This window comes from Anabrus simplex, chromosome 5 (genome assembly GCF_040414725.1).
Source record: "Anabrus simplex isolate iqAnaSimp1 chromosome 5, ASM4041472v1, whole genome shotgun sequence".
Taxonomy (NCBI): Eukaryota; Metazoa; Arthropoda; class Insecta; order Orthoptera; family Tettigoniidae; genus Anabrus; species Anabrus simplex.
Window position 1 is genome coordinate 442,668,032 of NC_090269.1, and position 23,177 is coordinate 442,691,208.

The 23,177-nt window shown below is 40.5% G+C and overlaps 1 protein-coding gene across 1 annotated transcript in view; it reads left to right on the forward strand.

The window, feature by feature from the left end:
- LOC136874627 (zinc finger protein 664) overlaps positions 1-23,177 on the forward strand; it is a 110,135-nt gene that overhangs the window by 73,319 nt on the left and 13,639 nt on the right. The window contains exon 6 of the mRNA XM_068227890.1: positions 11,693-12,210. Coding sequence (XP_068083991.1) covers positions 11,693-12,210 — 518 coding nt within the window. The remainder of the gene's footprint in view (positions 1-11,692; positions 12,211-23,177) is intronic.

Genomic DNA, 23,177 nt, shown 5'->3' on the forward strand with positions numbered 1-23,177 from the left:
CATAGATCAAAAGCTGATAATTCTTTTTTTTGCTACAAGTAGAATAAATTTCTTTTAACTAGTCATTCTTTCAATTAGTAAAACTAAGGTGTACACGCTATAAAAAAACAACCATTTTTATCTTACTGACAATCAGCTTGTATATGTAAATATCATTTTAACTTTATCACGTATACTTCTTGAACTATTATTGTGATATTACTATGGGAGTCATGATCAATGTATTTTGTCTTTGTGTAATTTGTCCTTGGCTGATGATGACATGGAATCTTGTCGAAACCGGTACCAGATGTACATAAAACATGATGATTTAACAAAAATGTAAAATTTTCATGTAATATATAGTATTGAAAAGGTGGATATTATCTTTTTCTTTCTTTATTGTGAATCTTGATTCAATACGGAACCTGAAGAATGAAATTCTTAACGTTAAATAACATACCACTTAGTTGAGCAGCTCTTCTTCTCTCTCTCAATTCTTGCCAACCCAGACTTTGCAACATTTTTGTAATGCTACTCTTTTGTCGGAAATCACCCAGAACAAATCGAGCTGCTTTTCTTTGGATTTTTTCCAGTTCTTGAATCAGGTAATCCTGGTGAGGGTTCCATACACTGGAACCATACTCTAGTTGGGGTCTTACCAGAGACTTATATGCCTTCTCCTTTACATCCTTACTACAACCCCTAAACACCCTCATGGCCATGTGCAGAGATCTGTACCCTTTATTTACAATTCCATTTTTGTGATTACCCCAATGAAGATCTTTCCTTCTATTAACACCTAGATACTTACAATGATCCCCAAAAGGTACTTTCACCCCATCAACGCAGTAATTAAAACTGAGAGGACGTTTCCTATTTGTGAAACTCACAACCTGACTTTTAAACCCGTTTATCAACGTACCATTGCCTGCTGCCCATCTCACAACATTTTCAAGGTCATGCTGCAATTGCTCACAATCTCGTAACTTATTTATCACTCTATAGAGAATAACATCATCCGCAAAAAGCCTTACCTCCGATTCCAATCCTTTACTCATATCATTGATATATATAAGAAAACATAAAGGTCCGATAATACTGCCTTGAGAAATTACCCTCTTAATTATTACAGGGTCAGATAATGCTTCACTTACTCTAATTCCCTGAGATCTATTTTCTAGAAATATAGCAACCCATTCAGTCACACTTTTGTCTAGTCCAATAGCACTCATTATTTCGTGCTTTGACTCTCATACTCGTTCAAACTTTAATCTAACAGTCCCAGAAGTTCTTCAAGACACTTAATATAGCATTATATTATTCATGCATTAAAATGTTTGGCCTACAGATATCCTTATATTCCATTGACGAAATATAGTCAGGTGGTCTTTTTAGCCAGTGTGACCATTGACGATGTATCGTCATTTGGTCTTTCTCGCAAGGACTGTCACTGACGATATATCATCAGCTGGTCCTATAAGGTTAAGGTAAAGTTATCGCGAGGGATCCACTTTCATATCCAAGAAAGGGGTGCACAGACACGTCACTCGTACAAGATCGGATACGAATGGTTTATGGAAATATAGCAGGTGTCCCTCCTTCAATGCCCGGCCCTTCTTGTGTTGGACAGTTTTTTTTCTTTTGCCGGTATGTCATTATCATATACTTACATGAAAGAGCTTGTAATATGCTAGATGGAGGACATTTGGATCTGCAGTTCACTATAGGCATACAGTGACTAAAAGTATGGCCTGGACTCTTTCAAAGCTTTGTTTACTTCATTGACAACCTCTAGGCTGGATGTGGCATATTTCTTTATCCCTCACATGTGAAGACATAGAAGAGGATAATAGTAAGTTGGAAGGGACTTGACTTTGTTTGAGGAACAGAGGGGACTTGTTGTAATGTGAAATATAATGAAAAGCCAATTGAATTTTGCAAAGAGGGTAAGTGCCATGAAATATTTTGGAATTTACTTTTCAATAACCCACAATAATTCTTGATTAGCCATCAGGCTTTGCTACCAGGAAGGCAGGTGATACATAATTAGGAGTGGAGGGGACAATTGCAAACTTAGAAAACATTACATCAATTTGCTGATTTAGGATTTTTATTCACAGAGGGTTAAGTTGGTATGGAGGGGAATGGACCAGGGTGTAATCTGCTAAATCAGTGTGAGCCTGATAATTATGAGCAGTACCTAAACATCAGGAAATTCAGTAGTTAAAGAATGAAACTCATCGAGGTGATCCTGCATAGCATAAACATGAGATTGAACTGTTCCATGTTGTGGAGTGCGTTCTTTAGGATCAGTCGAAGGAATAGAGATTGAAGTATCAAATGCAAAGGATGTAGATAAATGTGCTGTATTGAAGATTAGGCCAGTGTGACAAAAAATCATATCCAGATCTCTTACTACATATTTATTAATATCTACAGCAAGTTCCTTTTTTTCCCAACAATATGTAATATGTGTTGGAAAATTGGTTGACAACTAAGTTGAGCAAATTGTAAACAAGTCAAAGGATATAAGTTCTTAATAGTACCAAAAAGGGAATAATTAATAATGTTGACACTCTAGAATCTAGAAGAATAGAAGTTGGAACATTGGAAATCCATGCCACCAGATAAGAATTTAGATTATTAGGGTTTAAAAAGAAACTCTTATTTGCCTGCCGTTTTTTCCCCTAAGTTGAAAGCTGACTAATAACGACAGGAATGAAAGGTTACTAAAGTAGGGCAGTTTCGGGCAAAATATCCGATCCCCCGATGATTTAGGAAGTAGGGTGAAGTAGAGGGTTTAGATGTTGTAGAAATATTGTAGTAATGTGTGATAGTAGTTGGAGGAGTAAATGAATTAATTATTTGCCTGAAAGCAGGGGAGGAATAAAACTGTACAATAGCATACCTTCCAACCCTTCTGATTTTCCCAGAACTTTCCGGTTTTTATCTCGTCTTCTGATTTTCCAATTTATTTTTAATTCTTCCTATTTTCGACCAATATAACCTCCAGTACAGTCAATACTCTTCCGCTTGGATAAAGGATAAATTCTTATGTGCCTGTGTAATTTACCCAACCTTATTTTCAAGCGTTTTTATTTCATGCTTTATTTTGCGAGTGCATCGTCCATCGCCTTCGTGTATCGAGTTTCCTGCTCGCTACAGCAGCATGTGTGCTGTACGGCTGGGGATTCGGGACAGCAGTTGTCCTACAAGCGAGAGAGGCTAGCGAGCGTTAGTGACTCGTTAATCGGGACAAAAAAATTGAGTTTCGTACAGTGTTCACGCATTATTAACTTCGTTTTTGTGCATAATTTCATTGGAGTTGTATGCCACTTGTTTCTTGTTTGGGGTCTGTGCTCTTCTCCATGTCCAAGTCGTATGTTATAATGTATGAAACATATCATATGTCTATACAAACTTATAATTACACGATATTTAAGAACATTTTAATGCTCTGGTAGGCGTTAATGTAATCCACCGATTTCAGGAACAGCTTTCCAAATCATGACTTTCAAAAGTATAGATTTTCTATTTGTCTTGTGTTCTTCACTTCACACACAGCATAATCCAAGAGCATTCTGGAGAAATATAACTGTCAATTAATGTGTGTCTAAGGAGGCCTTTGAGTGGTATCACCTTCTTTATCTTGTGAATCCCTCCATTTGTGCTGACCGGGTGAGTTGACCATGTGGTTAAGGCCATGTGGCTGTGAAGCGTGCATCTGGGAAATAGCGGTTTCAAATCCCACTGTCAGCAGCCCTGGAGATGGTTTTCCGTAGTTTCCAAATTTCACACCAGGCAAATGCTGGGGCTATACCTTAATTATGGCCACGGCCGCTTCCTTCCAACTCCTAGGCCTTTCCTATCCCATCATTGCCATAAGACCTATCTGTGTCGGTGCAACGTAAAGCCACTAGCAATTATGCTGATGTGTTCACTGACTTTTCTGTATGTAACACTGTATTTGTTAAATCTTTAATAAATATTCATTCACAGTCTCCTTTGCAATCACTCATTTTTAAAATTTCAGGAACATAAAACATACACCGCCTGACAATAAACAGTTAAGCACCTGGAAGGAGTGGTTGAAAGTGAATAAAACTGCATATGCTGTAAGACCATGTGCTTTTAACTGATTACAATTTTGGATGGAAGAGACAAGGCTGTTGGCATCAGTTTAGTACGGTGTCACCCCTACCTCCACCCTGGCTGCAATGCATGCCGTAATGAGGTTCAGAGTGGTGTCAAAGTTGTTGCAGCTGTCCCTCCAGATCCCGGAGGTTGGTACTGGGACAGAGTCCCACGTGTGTTCAGTGATGGAGAGGTCCGGGTATCTTGTTGGCCATGGGAGGACCTCACAGGGATGGCGAAACTGTGACATGTGTGCCACTAGGTGACACGCGAATCTGAATTCTGTGGCAGATCTGACAACATGCCATATATTTAATGTTTGTAACATTTAATAAATAGGTAAAAAAACTAGCAACATTACGCTTTAATAGAGAGGTATGTCTCAGTTACTTTTATGCCTGCATTTTATTGGGTTAAAACAAAAAATATATCTTATTCTTAAAATTTACGTGTTTTTAAAATTTAATTTTCGGTGAATTTTGCAAAATAAAGTCATAAAACGTTCAGTCTTATGGATATATATGTTATGTGATCTAATTCCTAATTGAAGTCAAATTAGGGGTATCATGATAATTTTAAAGAAAAATAACTGATGGCACACTAGATAATACACAAGACCTTAATTGACAAACTAGTTGTAAAAGTTTGCCATCCCTGCTCTAGGCAGTCCATAGACATACTGTCCCAGGATGCTGTGCCGTAAGGGGTAGGACGTGCGGATTCAGAATGTCTGACATTGCTGCGCCGTCAGGGGCTGCTGAATCACTTAGAATTGATCTGAATGCATGTCCTCTGGCTCTCCACATTTTGATGCCAGGGATTACCCCTGTGTGTCCTTCCACAATATGGGCAGGTTCTACCCTCTGCCCCCGATGCTGTGAAATCCGCATGTGATGGTCCTCGTAGGTTATGGAGATGCAGGACTCATTGTTGAACATGATGCAATGCCAGTCATTCCTCCGTCCATGCCTCTCGGGCAAGGCACTACTCCAGACGCAGGCATTGGTGTACTCGTGTCAATGCCAACCGACATATGGGCTGGTAGGTCCCCAATCCAGCGGATACGGGTCATTGAGGCAATGGGTGGGACCTCATAGGATCTTGTAGATTCTCCAGTAAATATTCGCGGATGGCAGGTGCCGATGTTATGGGATCCTGCAATGCTTGACTCACCATATGGCGGTCCTCCCTCGTGTGGTGTTTCTTGGTCAACCCGAACGTGCACGATGTTATTGGGTGCCTTCGGGTACCCATTAAGTCGAACATCAAGCCAACATGACATCTTAAATGCCCACATACCTAGCAGTTGCACGGTATGACCATCCAGCCTCATGCAGTCCTGCAGTGCGGCCTGTGTCAAATGCTGTCAGTTGGTGGATAGGCTATCTAACGCATCTGCGAGGCATCATGGGAGCTTTTTACTCCATGTAGTCCTCTTTGCACATCTTGCATAACTCTCAGACTCACACCAGTAGACTGGTAACAGCTTAACAACAGGACGGTGGGCGTTCTACACATCACAGATCCTTGTAAATTCTATCATTTACTCACACATCTGTGTTATGCTTGTATGATACAGATGTTGATTCCCATAGGGAATCTGAAATATTTGTTCTGAATGAGTAAATTTATAATACCATTATAAATGGTCTGTTATTGGACACTATACATTTTCCAGCTAACTCATTCCTGGTTGCCAGTGTTTTGCTCTCGTGTGCTAGGTTGGGCTCGTCAGTTGGTACCTAGCACACCTACCAGGACGCTGACTAGTGCATACCGTGGAGGCCACTGCATAGGCTAATTGTAGCCACCGGCAGTGCCAATGCACTATGAGATACTTTGTCTCATTATAAAAAATTGATGCCTGTATCATCTGATGGCCAAGCAGGGGTGACTTCAGGCACAGGCCCCTCACCTGTACACAGTGAAGCTGCTCTGTACCTTGGAAACCCTTCATTTAGTAACCCTACGAACTATTTCTTCAAGCGGTTGTTAATGGCTTCATTGTTAGTCATCAATGTTTTCCAATCATCAAGGATATATTTTGTGGTGACATTATCCCTGAATTTCCTTTTGAGACCTTATAGATCCGCTGCACAACCTCTGATGTCTCCAAGTCGTCATAGACGCATTGCTGCGCTTCACTTGTAGCTAGTGTTACTATTCTGTTGGCCTGTTTTTTGATGGCCTTATATTCCTCCTTTGGGTCTTGTCTATTCTGGTTTTCTTTTCCTGGTTTATACGGCATTTGTAAATCACACACGTAACTAGAGCATGGCAAAATGGACTGGGCGTTCTAACCCGAAAAACACACTGATTCTATGACCTAGTCGCGGAGAGAACTGCACAGATTAAATCGAACCCACACTATTCACATGCGTACGATGCCAGTACGATGCTAGTATCCCCAAACCAATAGAACATATCGAACAAAATAACCATACAATACACTAGACAAACATCACTGGACATGACATGAAACACACATGGGTACTAGTTGTTGTCATGATGCTTGTTGTTTTAAGGGGCCTAACATCGAAGGAATAAAAGACACACATGAAAATACTGTCATCTTGGGAAAAGGTGCACAGGAACCGAATCTTCGCAACGTGTTCCAGCACTTGTCAGCAGGGCTTCGTCTCTGGCCTCAATAACCTTTCTAACGGGCGCAACTTTCTCTCAGCTGATACAGTCCCATACTGCTGTTCGGTTCAGCAACACATATTTCCCTCACTTGCCAACTGGAGTCAAGGTGAAGCTGAATTCTTTGTCACAGTCGCTCATATCTAAATCTATCCGCTACAGCTGGGAGCTTCCCCCCTTCACACACAATATCAACATATTCAGATACCACAAGCAGACTTATTCATCCTGCACATTTCTGCTTCTTCTGTTCTTCTCGGCCGATGAATTAATTCCACTGTCTTTATTCATGTACACTTCTTCTATACTTCTCTCTCTTCGCAATGGCCTGTATTTACATATTTTCCCCACGATGACGCCTGTTACTCATTCAATCGGACATCACAGCCACAAAAACATGTCCCGGCCTTATGTTTGGTAGTGGCTCTACCTCAAGTATGTCTCCCTTAATTTTACTTTGAGAATCAGACGTGTTCATTTTTATTTCCATAGTCGCCAGGACATTAACATGACCAGTCTCTAGCTCTAATTCCATATTTCATTCTTCGCCGATCTCGGAGCCTAGCGGTCGCTTTAAATCAGATTCATCTATCTTGATGCCATACTGATAACCAAATGTACTTATTTCGATATCCATTACAGACACTCTCTTCTCTGCCTCACTTTCAGTTTCTTCTTTGGTTTCTAGCTCCTCGGAGACTTGCGAATCCTGATCTATTTCCCCATTATCCGCAATCAGAACCATTACCATTTGGATGATTGTGAGGTCCTCTGTCTCATTAGCTTAGCTTTGAAGTCCGCCGTCTCCCTCTGGGTCTTGGCGCGTATCTTTATTAACTTCGCATCACTTTTGGCCACGTCTTTCCCATTAAAGTCTACTTCTCAAGAACTTAACACACAACTTTATCTTTTCAGGGGTACTCCCAAAAACGTGGCCATTCCTGACGAACCTTCTGATAATCTCTTAGCACTTTTCTTTCTGTTCTGGACGTAATTCTCTCTCAAAATCTGCCCTCCAGTATCGTGCTTCTCTCTCAAGACTCTCCTGATGCCGTTGTCTCATCTGCTCGCACGTCTCTTCTCGCTTGCCTTCGCGTCCTTTAACTCAAGTCTGTTTCTCCGAGTTTGTCTCTCTCTACTTAATAATTTGTTTAAATTCAGCGAGTCGTATCGCTATTAAGTACGTTCCCAGTTAGTCCGAGTCTTTGTTGCCTTTGTCCTCTGCGTTCAAGATTCTATCCGGCTGTGTACCCAACGTTTCTTTATATTCCCGATTTCTTTTAGCGTGCTCTCTTTCATTCCATTCGCGAACATTCCAACTTTCTCGCACTAATTCATCGATTTCTCTCCTTTCGCCCTCCATTTTGAAGTCCTTGTTTTTCTATACGAACGCCAACAACTTTTTCACACTCCTACTCAGTGTCAATTCACTTATTGAGGAAAACCAGCCCTTCGGGGACTGAATCGTCAATATAGGCGACAGCGTTCCTCATTTCCATTGCAGTTTGTTTCTCAAAGGAGTCCTCTTATGACTTTCAGCTTCACAAATTTTACTTTATAGTTCAAACAATATAATTTAGCCCTCAAACTGAGCTATATAAAAGCTGCCAAAATTTGCATAACATTCTTTGTTTTGGTGTTGAGTATACAATATCCGACCAGTAAATGTAGTATACGTATATATGGTCCCCTCATATTAATGAAGTTGCCGGATCTAATCATTTGATAGGCTCCGATTTAATATACTAAATATCTGGTATATGCCAATATTCAAATTACTACTTTTAGCTGGAGGCTATGACCGCAAACCGTCACTAACGTGATGCCCTTTCATACTATGTAAGGCTGAGGTTACCTCTTTCAACTTGGTTTCGAATATAAATGCTGGGATCTGTCCCACAACACAAGAACTGTGACTATATCCGTGACTAATGTTACTTAACGAGTATATCTATCAATACCTCATGAATGGGAAATCATTGCACCGGTCCCGGAATTCCATCAGAATCCACTTTTGTAATGACAAGCCTCTGAGTGACTTTCGTGAGAGTCTTACCATTTACTTTTGCCCCATGAATGTATACTTTTCATTAATTAACTAACTAGATTGTCAAATTTTATACGATATTTTGTCACTTATTAGTATCCAATATATAGGGTGTCCGAAAATTTATGGGCATAATAAACCCAATGATACAAGAGAGGATCCGTCATCCACTTTTTCGCCAAGGGTAACTGGTTCATAACTCGTAAGTCCCGCGACGTGGTGCAATTAATTTGAAACAGAATGTTAACGGTGAAGTGTTTACATTACGATTCAAAATTCTCAAGGAAAATGGATGGGATACGCAGAAGTCATCAGCTCTACTAGCGAACGGAGTATAGACATGAGCGCGGGACTGATGACCGCATGGTTTCAGCTGTTTACATGTGACTTGCATTTGGCAAGCAACTCAGTATTGTGATTGCGTAACACAACACATGTAGGGGACGGGAGTGGACAAGCGGGGAATCGGGAAGTTGAAATTTGAAGCATCAATTCCTGTATGTTACTGCGTTTTTGTCGTGCGCCGCGTGAAACGCTCTACAGATATGAAATAAAAATATTTACGTTCACAGTATGTACGATACATAAACAATTAACTGAAGTCAACTATCTCTAAACATATCCCCTCGATGGCCTAAGGACTCTGAAGTCGAGTTGGAAATACCCAGCCTGCTACGTCAGGAAATCTAAGTAAGGTAAAGAAGATGTTTGCCATTAATTTTGCTGTACATTTCTGACTAACACCTACCAAAACACAATGATAACGTACGGACCTACTTTGGACTTAGCTTGCATACGGGAGATCGTGGGTTCGAGCCCCACTGTCGGCAGCCCTGAAGATGGTTTTCCGTGGTTTCCCATTTTCATACCAGGCAAATGCTGGGTCTGTACCTTAATTAAGGCCATGGCTGCTTCCTTCCAACTCCTAGACCTTATCTATCCCATCGTCGCCGTAAGACCTATCTGTGTCGGTGCGACGTAAAGCAACTAGCAAAAAAACCCACTTAGCATATCAAACCTGTCAGTACCGCAGGACGTCCTCGCAATATTTACTTTTATTACGTATGTTAAGCGGGTATGTAGTTAAGTAATTATTTTGTCGCGTGGCCCACATCGACATGCACGAAAAGTACTGTTTTCTCCGATATGATATATAACAAATGCACTGTGCTCTCCCGAAACCGGGAGGAGTTTAACTGCTAGGGTTTAAGTTCTCTATACTGGTACCCCACTCGTGTGGGAAAGGCTGTAGAAGAAGCAGAAGAAGAGAAATACGATTTCAGTTTTGTACGCCATTCGATTCAGGATACCTTAGCGCATGATAATCTGAATAAAAAGGCTACCTTATCGGCCATGATGATCAGATACTGCTCTATTATACGCCGCCATTACGAGCAAGGTTGAACGTGAGCGAGCGACACGTCGTAGAGCAACGCGCAAGGTTATCAAGCAAGACAGCTGATTAGTCTGACACGGAAACTGCTCACGACTGAACTTAGATTTCTTTGTTCATTTTGCGGTAAGCTTTCACTTGGGGGAAATATAAAACGTTAGAGATAGATTTTTGTTTCAGAACTATGTTCTGTTACAGTTCCCGTAACTTACCTTCAGACCTCCAGTATAGATTTGAATTACTGCAGTTCAATTGATTTCAACCGAAATAGTGCTCTATATGTCTATGAGCTATTTCATGGCTTTGCGTTGTCTTTGCCATTCTATAGTTTTCAAATTATGGACGCCAATATATGGTCCCCTCTTATGGCCTTCATGAAGCCGTTACCATAAGGAAATACATTTTATTAGTCACCACTTTGGTCGTCAATTATTTGTTCCCAAACAGACGTCCTAATTTTGCTTGGGTAAGCCCTTTGACATCAGAATTTTGGACCGTTCGAATCGCCTTCTGACTTTACCTAATCACTTATTCCAAATGGACTGGGAACGGTCAATTTAATGTGAATGAGAACTCTATCGATGTAGGGGATACAATCTTAATTCATTGATCTAAAGCAAAGCACATGTAAAACGTAATATTTAAAGTGAAGTGCCGAGCTGAGTGGCTCAGACGGTTAAGGCGCTGGCCTTGTGACCCCAACTTGGCAGGTTCGATCCCGGCTCAGTCCGGTGGTATTTGAAGGTGCTCAAATACGTCAGCGTCGTGTCAGTAGATTTACTGGCACGTAAAAGAACTCCTGCGGGACTAACTTCTGGCACCTCGGCATCTCCGAAAACCGTAAAAGAGTAGTTAGTGGGACGTGAAACATTATTATTAAAGTGAAGTATATATAACTGTACAAGGCCAAATCGAGGCGACGATGTGGCTTCGTGTTCCATTTAACTTAACACCTTAACTCCTGGAGCTGGGAATTCCAGCGCTGCTCTGTGATATATGCCTCGTAGATGTCCTGCAGTCATGCAGGGAAACGAAAGCCATACCAGGTACTGAAGTGTTTCCATCTTACTTCTTGTGCCTGTACTGGATGGTGACACCGCTTTCGTTATGACATAATCTTTAAATTCAAAAATACCTTTTACTTTCATGTTTTTTGCTAGTTGCAGGTCTTATGGCTATGATGGGATAGGAAAGGGCTAGTAGTCGGTAGGAACAAGCCGTGGCCTTAATTGGTACAGCCCCAGCATTTGTGTGGTATGAAAATGGGAAACCACGGAAAACCATCTTTAGGGCTGGCGAGAGTGGGGTTCGAACCCGCTATCTCCCGGATGCACGCTCACAGCTGCGCTCCTCTAACCGCACGGCCAACTTGCCCGGAATAACTTTTAAGTTTTCAAACAGTATGTATGAAAGTCACTGATACTTATATTGATGGAATCTGTTGTTCAGTTCTTTGTTCGAGTGAAATGGTAAATGTTTTCTTTGCATTTTAGTGTGGAGAATATTGGAATATTGATCAATCGTCCGCTGCCCTCGTGGGATAAGGCTATGAAACAGGAAATTCATCAGAATCGTCATTTGCTGACTGAATCTAGACGACTGGCGTGCATTTCAAATGGCAACAATAAATTTAAACCAAGGAGGCATCAAAAATCCAACTCGCATTCGCACTTTACACGGAGACCCAACAGGTGTAAAACATCCAATGTTTCTTCTGTTCAAACTGTAGATAAACATTTCATTTGTACAGAATGCAAACGTACGTGTTTAAGTAAGAGAGATTTGGAAATGCACCTGCGAGTTCACTCCGGAGAAAGGCCCTTCTGTTGTGCTCTGTGCGATAGTAGATTTAAACAGAAGGGTGATCTGAAGAGACACCTGCAAGCTCACTCTGCAATGAGACCATATTTATGTTTTGTCTGCGGTAAGTCGTTTAGCCGAAAGTTCGGTCTTAAGAGACACATGCTGTTACACTACGACGAAAAACCTTTCAGCTGTTCTGTTTGTGGAGGTACGTTTAGAAGGAAAGAACATCTTACAGGTCACGCGATGGTTCATTCTAAGATGGGGAGCCTCGCTTGTTCTGTTTGCAATAATGTATTCTACACAAGGAAAGAGCTAGTAAGTCACATGAGTGATCACTCTAAGGAGAGGCCATACTTTTGTTCCGTATGCTACAGCAGATTTATTAGAAAGATAGAGCTCAGAAGTCACCTGCGAATGCACTCAAAACAAGGCTCCTTCTATTGTGCTTTATGTAATGGTACATTTTATTCGAAAGTAAATCTTATAAATCACATTCGAGGTCACTCTGAAAAGAGGCCATTCCTTTGTTCTGTTTGCGATAGTTCATTTCCTAACAAGTCAGATTTTAGACGCCACCTGAAAGTTCACTATGCAGAAAGACCCTTTCGTTGTTCGGTATGCAATGATACATTTTCTAGAAGTGAACATCTTAAACGCCATCAGCAGAAACGCTGTGGACTAAGGCCGTAACATTGCACAGTATGCACTGATACTATTTCTAACAGGCTCATTTTGATAGCCAGGTTTTAAATATCTCTGGTGCCGAGCGTTATGCAATACTGCGTTCGGTTTGGCGGACAAGCTTAGAAGACGCATGTAAACCACTGGAGAAAAGTCACTCATATGTTCCGTGTATGAAACATCTTCAGGTGTTCGTAAAGCCCGGGAGAATTTAAAAGTGCGCACACACTGAAAGTAGGGTTATCTTACTCGATTTTGTGAATTCGATTGACAAAGTCGTCGAACATGTAAGTGCACTCGATAACGTGCGCTATGAACGGGGCACGTCTTTTCATTTAAGAAAGGACTCGATTCATGGGTATACTCTCAGTATGTCCTAAGAGTTTGGAAATAATGAAAATACATCCGTAAAAAATCTGTCCTTACGTGTTTTTTTGAAAATGTGTTAAATAATAAAAGTGATATAAAAAGCCTATCTATACTTGTTAGAACCAGTAATATATTGCAGTTTGTAGACATATCGGTTGACTCATAAGAGGAAGTTTTCCTTTAAGTGTTGAACCATCGAATATTTTCCACTTGACCCAAACGCTTTCGTAGGTGCTTATTGAAATAGCTTGTCTTTTTAATATTGTGCATTATGTTGCTGTACGTCCTTTAAAAATGAGAACTGCTTCCAGAAGCATTTCTTACTCATGTGTTACGGAATCCTTGTATCTCTGTTCGCGTCGAAAAACACTCGAAGTGAGGCCTAATGGATTAGTTTCTCTAATGACCCGTGGACTGTGTTTTATTTGTAGAAAATCCTATTTGTAATTTTGATATAATTTAAATAAGCATGTCAAGCAAAATATCTCATACTTTCAATTGCTCATTGCCATGAAGTGGGGTAATCAGGAATGTAATGAATAAAACAGGTTTTATTTCACAAGTGGCAAAACAGCTCATTCATTTTCCCATGGTCAGGAAAAAAGCCTGAGTAGGAAGTGTTTTTCCGCACGTAAAGAAAGTACTCTTATTGTCCTTGATCACAATTTCTGTCTCCTACCGCAAAGACTGGGGATCACATTTGCTGCTAACAGCTAGATCCTGGCCTTAGAGGTGTAGGTCTCCTTTTGCACTCGAAACCTGGGGAAGCTGGATCATTCATGTTGCAAATAGACAGCTATCTATAGAAAACATACTAAAGTTAGTGAAGCTATTGGAGCAAAAACAGCGTAGAGCCCCAACCACTGCAAAAATCCAGGAAATTCTTTTGACTCGCTGAGTGTCCTGCCATCTGTAGCCTCTCTTAATATCACACCACATCAGGGATGTCGAAGCATAATACTGCTGGGTCACTGGACCCCTTTTCTTATTTTTTGATCAGTGCTGCAATTGAATACATGAATGCACGAATTGCATCAAGATGGAAGCGGTTGTTATTTCTAGCTCTGCTGGTTATATTGGATTTTCCCCCGAATTTCTCTTGCCCCTAAACTTAACGAGTACGCGCTATGGCACTTATAGTTTTGAGTAAGCTCACTCACTATGCATTAAATGGTGGTAGATAGACGAATTACATCGGTACGTCAGGCTAGAGCTGTATTCAAGTCCGTTAGGGAGTTTCTCATCGTCCCGGGAAGATAACAGTCTTTGTCCAGCAGGAAAAGTGGTTCAGAGCACTGAATGGAAGCCCTGACACTCGCTTACAGGACCCAGAAGTAAGACATTATTAATAAAGTGACATGCTGTATTGGCCAATTTCAAGAATCAGCGAACACCTCTTACTTTCCGCATCACATACTAAATAAACGCTAACGGGGGACCGTGAAATGGCGCGTTCTTCACATGAGGCGAATGTCTATGCATTCAGTGACGTTTTGGAATACACTTCCCGATTTGAGAGAAAATCCCATGCCATTTCGGCGACACCACACTGCTATCATAGCTGTCTGTTACCAGCTCTCCAGATTTGAATATTCTTGTCGCTCCATTGTACGATGCAACTTTCCACCGACATGGCAAACGCAACTGAAATCCGTTCTGCGACCTTCGATGTTCCTGGAGTTTCCCGAATGGCTACGCTATGTCATTGATTCATACGTCAGCTGTACTGAGATCCTTGCATACACTTTCTCTTCTTCGGTTCTGTTTGTTGTATACTCGTACGACCATTACAATATAATACAGAGCGCCATCTACAGCTGTGATCGTCTATGGCAGTGATAAACTAGTGGGAACCGGCGTGATTACTCAAGCGTCAAGGTGAGGAACAGAGGCCATGTTGTTGGCCTCCTTATGGAACTTCTAAAGACCTCCGAAAGACTCAAGAAAGCTAAAGTATTTCATTCCTTCCCCTATTTTTTAGACGGGCCCTCTCTAAAGACTGAATCTCAGCTGACTGAGCTTCGTATTCGGTGCCAGCGCGTAGTCATATTTAATTTTGTTCTGTCTTGTCCCAAGTTTGCAATGCCTGGGACTTGTTCGGATGATGATGCTGTTAATTAATTCAGACATGGACGGAACCTTTAAATTCGTTTGTAATATTCTGTTAGACGAAAGAGTTCATAGCTGAGCAATCGTACCATTTGCGATGATTTTTCCTTACTCTGTGTGAAAACTTACAGGGAGAATTTTATGTAGTTAAGTGTTTAAACTTTCCCTGCTTTAATTCCTGTGAATTGTGTGAAGATTATTTAAAACCAGGGCTTATTCCTAACACTTGCTCGCTCTTCGTTCTTTCTGACTGTAACCTCGAAATAAACTCATGATGGTCACTGAGAGTTTCTCTATCGTGCTTGCCTGTGTTTTAGGAACAATTGTGCTGCCTCAAATATGCGCGAACCTGATTGATTAGTCTTGAAATTTTATCTTTTCATTCTTAGAACAAATTTTGCTGTAATCTCAATTTTCAATTTTTTAAGATTATATTAAGTAAAATTTCGGCCTGCCTTTCGACCATGATCGTTAGCCCGTTCGACCCGTGATTAGTCAGTTCGAGTCTCGTTGGTCAAAAATGTTACCATTAGAATGTGGCCGGCAGTGTTGGAAAGTTGCAGATGAACAGTTTCTCATCCCTAGATTGCGTGTAAAAGGCCTGGATTCAATTCCAAACCTCTCCAGAGTACTCGTATGGAGCGAGGCTGTAGTTGATGTTTAGTCATCCGTCGGATGGGGGCGTTAAGCCTTGAGCTCGACCGTTGTGGTCTGCTACTGGTTTGTCCATATCCCTTCCTGTTTTCTTGCATCATTTCATGTCATTAACTCCTCTGACGCAGTCATTGTCAGGAAGGGCTTCTGGTTATTAGAACGCGCCACGATTCATCTCACTATATACCCGATCCTTAGAGAAACGATACAATGTTCCGAAATCCGTCCGTCTTAATTGTTATGTCGCATTTCATTGGCTGGAAACACGTAGGATTTTAGATTTATTATGTAAGTCACATTTACTTCTCAATATTTTAAGAAATCTGAAATTCACAATTTATTGTTCTTATGTATAATGTAATCATGTTTATTTTTACAAAATATATAATATTTTGAAACTGAAATTCAATTTTAATTTTAATAATGAATAATATCGTTAGATTTATGCCCCTGCCGGGCTGAGTGGCTCAGATGGTTAAGGCGCTGGCCTTCTAACCCTAACTTGGCAGGTTCGATCCTGGCTCAGTCCGGTGGTATTTGAAGGTGCTTAAATACGACAGCCCCGTGTCGGTAGATTTACTGGCACGTAAAAGAACTCCTGCGGGACTAAATTCTGGCTCCTTGGCGTCTCCGAAGACCTTAAAAAGTAGTTAGTGGGACGTAAAACAAGTAACATTATTTTATTATTATTGATTTATGCCCCACGAACTACACCTTTACGGCTTTCGGAGATGCCGAGGTACCGGAATTTAGTCCCATAGGAGCTATTTTACGAGCCAGTAATTCTACCGGTATGAGGCTTACGTATTTGAGCACCTTCAAATACCACCGGGATCGATACTGCCAAATTGCGGTCAGAACGCCAGCGCCCTAACTGTCTGAGTCACTCAGCCCGGCATTTTCATGTTTTTAATATTGGTTGACCTCTACATTTTTCTTGTGTAGGGAACACCCTTACCATAGATGAACCCTTTCTATTATGACTCTTTTTACCTGGTGTAACATAAAAACTTTACACTCTGTCAAACACAACAATTTCGATATAAATTATAACTCTGTAAACATACCTGTAAAAATACACGCTTTTATACAAAGAATGACTTGTCTTTACAAGAACATCCTCAGATTCTATCAAAAATGACTTAGAACATGTGTATATATGCACAGTATTGTTTACGTAGCGTAAACTTCTCAATGATAGAGAGTTTAGTGGTAATATGAACAAGTATTGGTAAATAATGAATTTACAAGTACTAACATAATGAAGACACTTCTGTACTTATCTAGACCGCCGATGCTAAGTCCGTCGTCACCAAACACTATTTCAGAGCTGTGATTATGGCGAGGCAAATGGAAAGTTTTGGGCATAGCACACTGCTCGTAGAGAAGGGAGGGGAAGCAGGGAGGAGCGTGTGGAACGTTTTGGATTCTTCCTATTGGATGTTATAATCTAGTATATTGTACCGTGGAGAGGGGGGTGGAATAAGGGCGGAGTGAGCGGAGCGCTGTGGAACCTTTCATTACATGTTACAATCTACTTTCATGTAATATGGATGAATGCAAGTCAATGATGTTAGGTAAATCAAGTGTGGAATTGAAATAGAAAGTAGCTCTTAGATGTTACTATAACCCTCTACTGCATACTGTTGCCCTCAGGCAACATACAGAACTTTTAACCTGTATAAATGGATACGGCACACCTTCAACTGTACAGTCAATTAAACACATATACAAGTGATGCCTTGTTTTCTTTACATAACATAAGACAAAACAGCCCTTCCACCCCGTCAACATCCACGCGTACCAACCACCGTTTACTTTACGTGGGCCTTCCCCATTACATTACCACAGGCTTCAGGAGTATCTCTGGCTCAACTTCAAAGGCATTACCGACCTACGGTCGTGTAAGTTGTACTTGCGCCCTCCAATACGTACCCATGGCCAGTAGGCAGTAATGTTCGGTCTTTGAATGTTAAAATCTTAGCGTAAAATCGTGAAAAATCGTATATATGGCAATCCACGTCACATACGAGTGTTAAGCTATTAGCCCCAGTTAAGAACACTGAACGTTAGTTGAACATTGAAGCTTGAAATTTCCTTCACCAAACGAAAACGAAAAATAATTCATGCAGGGATAATTATGAATGCTAAATCAAGGAGTAAGTGTTGACCAGATGTTATATGAGTAGAGCGTGGAGGGGTCAGTTAGCTTGGTTACGTTAGATTTTTTCCGATGTGAGATTCGATTGCTTCCCTTATGTTCAAAGATTTACTTTTATTTTCGATGTGTAAACATTTTTAGATCTGTGTTGAAGTCAGTGAAATGGTGGGAACGGTCGAGTATGTTCTCCCCGAAGTCTGAATTTCGATTTTAGCTGATCGTGTTTTTGTGTTGTATGTATCTCTTGTGGAAGTTACGTTTTGTTTGACATATATACGTGGTATTGCAGTTAGGTTCTTGCCACTTGAGTTCATAAACTACTGATTTGGTAAAGGGTATGTTTTGTTTAGGTTTCACTTGCTTATGTGTCTACAGTGTCTTGTTCGTTCCCAAGGCTACTTTTAACCTCGTTTCTTGAAAATATTAGCCACTTTATATGTTTTCTTGTTAACGTAGTTGTGTATATTTCCGTCATGCATGGTGGTTTCACGGGAATTTTTCCTATGCTGATTTAATAGCTTGTCTACTGTGCCCGGAGGGTGATTATTTTCTTTCGCAATTTGTTTAATGATTTGTAACACTTTACTGAAATCCGTTGTGCTCATTGGTATGGAAATAGCTCTGTGTATCATTGCACTGAGTCCTGCTATTTTGTGTGAGTATGGGTTGTTCGACTCGTCAATAGTGTGCGACGTCTGCGTTGTCATTATTCCTGCTGATTGTGATGTCTTCTCTTGTTAGTTCCTGGCTCCATTGTGGACCTGACGGACTTGTGTCAAGTATATTGTGTATTTAATAACTGTGTTCTTAAGTGATGTCATTATCATATATGCATATTACATCATCGACGTATCTGCTTCAGTGTAGGATTCGCCTGTTAAAAGAGTTTTCGAAGTTATTAAAAATGTTAGCTATTATACCTGACATCGCCGAGCCCATGGCTACCCTTCGTTTTGACAATAGATTTTGTCGTTGAATGTAAAGCAATTTTGATGTAGCGTTTTCTAAGAAGGCTATTGATTTGCTTTCTTGTAGTGAAGTGTTTTTCTTAAGAGGATTTTTGATAATTTTAATGGATTCGTCTGTTGGTATGCTGGTGTACATGTTAGTGATGTCGAAGGATATCATACGTGTGCTACCTGTTATTATTTGTTTATTTGGTACTTTAAATTGTTCTAGGCTGTATTTAAGGTATGTGTACACCCAGATTATTTTTTAATTACAAGGTTTCCTGTTTGGAATTTAGGTTACTGGAATGAGCAATAAAAAGTAGAAAGATCAGTATATATATAAACTAAAAATATTGCATTATTTGTTTATAACAAATTATTTTGTTTAAGAATGTATGATATTGTTTTAAACATCATAGCTCCCAAACTGATTGACATTTCTCAAATCTGTTTTTTGCATTTTCTTCACAACACTTATAGGCAGAGCATAAACCTAAAAGATATGATACTAGAATGAAATTGTGCCTGTTGATGTCCTATTACTTCAGTTGATACAAATGTTTTGGTGAGTGTTTATAAACAAATTACATAATCAATTATATTTTACAACAATAGTTACATATCTGAGGTTTGTGCCCTGGAGTAGGCTTTTGGCTTTTATTTAAAAGATTATTCAGTGAAATACGATAATTAGGTCTAATGTTATGATTTTTTAAAATACGGAGAGCATTAAAAATTATATTCCAGAGAAATCCATCTCAAAGTTTTAACACAGTTTTAGAAACCTCCTGTATCATATGATGTCCCGTGTAATGCAGTATTCTGGTCTTCCTTCATCTTTCTTCTTCCTCTCAGGGACCTCCTCCTGGTTTTCTGCTCTAGGGTGTTTTGTAGGTGATACTTTTTCTGTTTTAGAGCTTTAGTCAGCTCCACACTGCTCGAGTATGTTTACCAATAGTAACACCCACTCGCTTTAGAGTTTCCAATTCTACATTTGGGCCAAAATTAAAATGGCAAATAGCATCCATAAAACAAAAATTCAATGTTTTTAGTCCTACGTAACCATCTTTTGGGCATCCTCTCCATATCATGCCATTAAAACTTTCATTTTGAATTTGCATTTGCATTTGCCATGGAGACAACGCCTCAGCATAGCAGGATCACTCAGCTTGGAGTACACTGGCTTGACAGCTTCAAGTAATTGTCAGGTAGTCCATTTTGAGGCTTATGTTTATCATTGTGCTATGTGCCACTGCTGTTTGGAAGGAACACCAACTGCCTTCACCTTTGGGTATCCAATTGTATTGTCCTGCTCTAACCTATCAACTTTCTTCATGTTTGTAAACTGGTTTCCATGGATCTTCCTTACAGGCCTCCTTTTAGTTTTTCTGTTACCCATGGTTATAACAACAATGTACAACAGTATTAAAAATAAACAAATTAGAATTGCTGGAAAACTTTCTAAAAGTACAGTGTATCAATATAAATAGTAGGCCTACAAAATGCAAGGGTGCTCAAAACATTCACAGCTGTTTAGTCAAATAATTAAGAGCAATTCTCATAGATAGTAGCACAGGGTTAGTGTGGAGTGACCTTTATATTGTACATCAGTAATTAGAAAGAAAACGAAAGTCACAAATGATCAGCATGAGCAGAAGGCAAAGAATAAACACTTGTGTCCATAAAAGGGGTCGTGGCTCAGTGTGCTGCATTTTACATAAATGTCAATATCTCAAAAAGTAGTTAAGATAGGGTTATGTAATTTACAACAAATTAAAGCTAATAAAATAACGAATCCAGATAATGTGAAATTCAAAATTGAAAAAAATGATACTTTTTGGCAATTTAACTAATCTCTCTTCTTAAAGTGTGATTTTCTCTTTTAGAATTTGGTTAAGTTGTTTGCTTACACAATTTAACTTGGTGCATATTTAAAATTTACTATTGATCTGAAGGGACACGAGATTTTGTGTATTTTGTGGAGGGCTCTTAGTGTGCACGGTTGGGGATTTTTATAGCGAGGCTTTCCCTTTCTTGTTTTGTCAGAATAACGTGTGTTTCCTTGAGTAGGTGAAAAAAAACGGAGCTAGACCAGGGGCAAGATGGCGGCCGTGTGCAACATCCTAGTGCTAGGCTATATGAGACTAACATCAAGGGGACGGAGCGATACATTGGCAACTCAGTGTCACTCCACGTGCACTGACAGTGTGGCTTTACGTCGCATCGACACAGTTAGGTCATATGGTGACGATGGGACAGGAAAGGGCTAGGACTGGAAGGGAAGCGGCCGTGGCCTTAATAAAGGCACAGCTCCAGCATTTGCTTGGTGTGAAAATGGGAAACCACGGAAAACCATCTGCAGGGCCACCAACAGTGGGGTTCGAACCCACTACCTCCTGAATACTGGACACTGGCCGCACTTAAGCGACTGCAGCTATCGAGTCACAGTTACCGGATAAGAAGCAAAAGAAAACAAGTGCAATAAATTCAGTTCATTGTGAACTAAAGTATGTCCGTCCAACAACTATCTGACTGGCTGAATGGTTAGCATCGAGGCCTTCGGTTCAGAGGGTCCCGGTGGGTAGGGGATTTTAATCACCTCTGATTAATTCTTCCGGCCTGGGGACTGGGTGTTTGTGTTTTCCCAACACTTTCTTCTTCATATTCACACAACTCACTACACTGCCAACCATCACAGAAGCACGCAATAGTGATTACATTCCTCCATGTAGGGTTGGCGTCAGGAAGGGCATCCGGCCGTACAACAGGGCCAAATCCACATATGTGTGACACAATTCTCACCCGCGACCCCAAAGAGTTGGGTAAAGCGATAGAAGAAGAATTTCCGACCAACAACTTTTCGTAAAAAGTTACAAAACATGAAAACAGGGCTGTAATATTAAGTAGAATTAAAGCGTACGGGAAACAAATGCATATCGTTAAAATGATGGGAGAAGCAGCTGATCATGCTGATGGAGGGGGAGAATAACCCTATCGTCGGCCGTCTGAAAGGTAGGAAATCTTAGCCTGAATATTACGACATTAATAAATTGAGGAAAATGGTCTAACGTAAACAACAAAAATTAATTATGATGAAAATAATATATATTGACAATTGAATATAATTTTTAAGGAGCCAGATCTGCAGGACCGGACGAGTTGGTCGTGCGATTAAGGGCGCGCAGTAGTGAGCTTGCATCCGCGAGATAATGGGTCCGATATCCACTGTCGGCAGCCCTGAAGATGGTTCTCCGTGGTTTCCCATTTGAACACTAGGCAAATGCTGGGGTTGTACCTTAATTAAGGCCACGGCCGCTCCCTTCGTACTCCTACGCCATTCCTATCACATCGTTGCCATAAGATCTATCTGTGTCGGTGCGACGTAAAGCAAGTTGTAGGATCTGCAGAAGTTGTCATTTCTTCGACTTCCAACAGAGGCGACATAACTCTGCAAACATTGGAGTTCCTCCAAATTCGGGAGTCATAGACAGAGTCAGGCCGTGGTACATCTCCATTGCAAGTGGCCTGTACATTAATGTTAGGGACGCCTTTTCTGTAAATGTAGTCATTCCCATGAACATGTGGCTTGTAAATTTGTACATGAGTACAGTCTACAGTTCCGACAGCATAAGGGAAGCTAAACGTTCTTGCCACTTAGCCTGTGCTTCCTGCAGCTCAGCAACATTTGTTGGAAATTTTATCCAATAATCTGCTTTCATTTCTATTGAAGTCAAAACCTGCGAAAATGTTTTTGACACGGTGCTCCGACTTACACCGACGTCTTCACCAACTCCATTCTGAAATCCTGGGTCATCAACATAACGCAAGAAGATTCTCATTTTTTCTTCGTTTGTTAGTGCACCACTCTTGTTTCTTCGGAATGCCCAAGGAAATGCTCCGCTAACCATTTAACATGTTCCTTACTGAACCTATATAACACTTTGTAATCAAGTTGAGATGATTCTCTGCGAAGTTTATATAATTTCCTTTTCCGATTAACCACTGTCATAAACTCTGCCATGGTACTGAACTTGTCACTATCGCTTTGAGTCACGTACTGAACTAGCTCAAGGAAACACGAGCAGGCGCTAACGGAAAAAAGTGCCTGCCTTATCTTTATTCATCAGAAATCTAAAGCGCCCGCTCTGCTACTCGAGCGACTGGAGTGTGTGCTCAAGGTCACAGGTCTGCTGTGAGTGATGGCTTCCGACAGGCGGATTTTATTCACCTCATTGCGAGTGCCTGCTC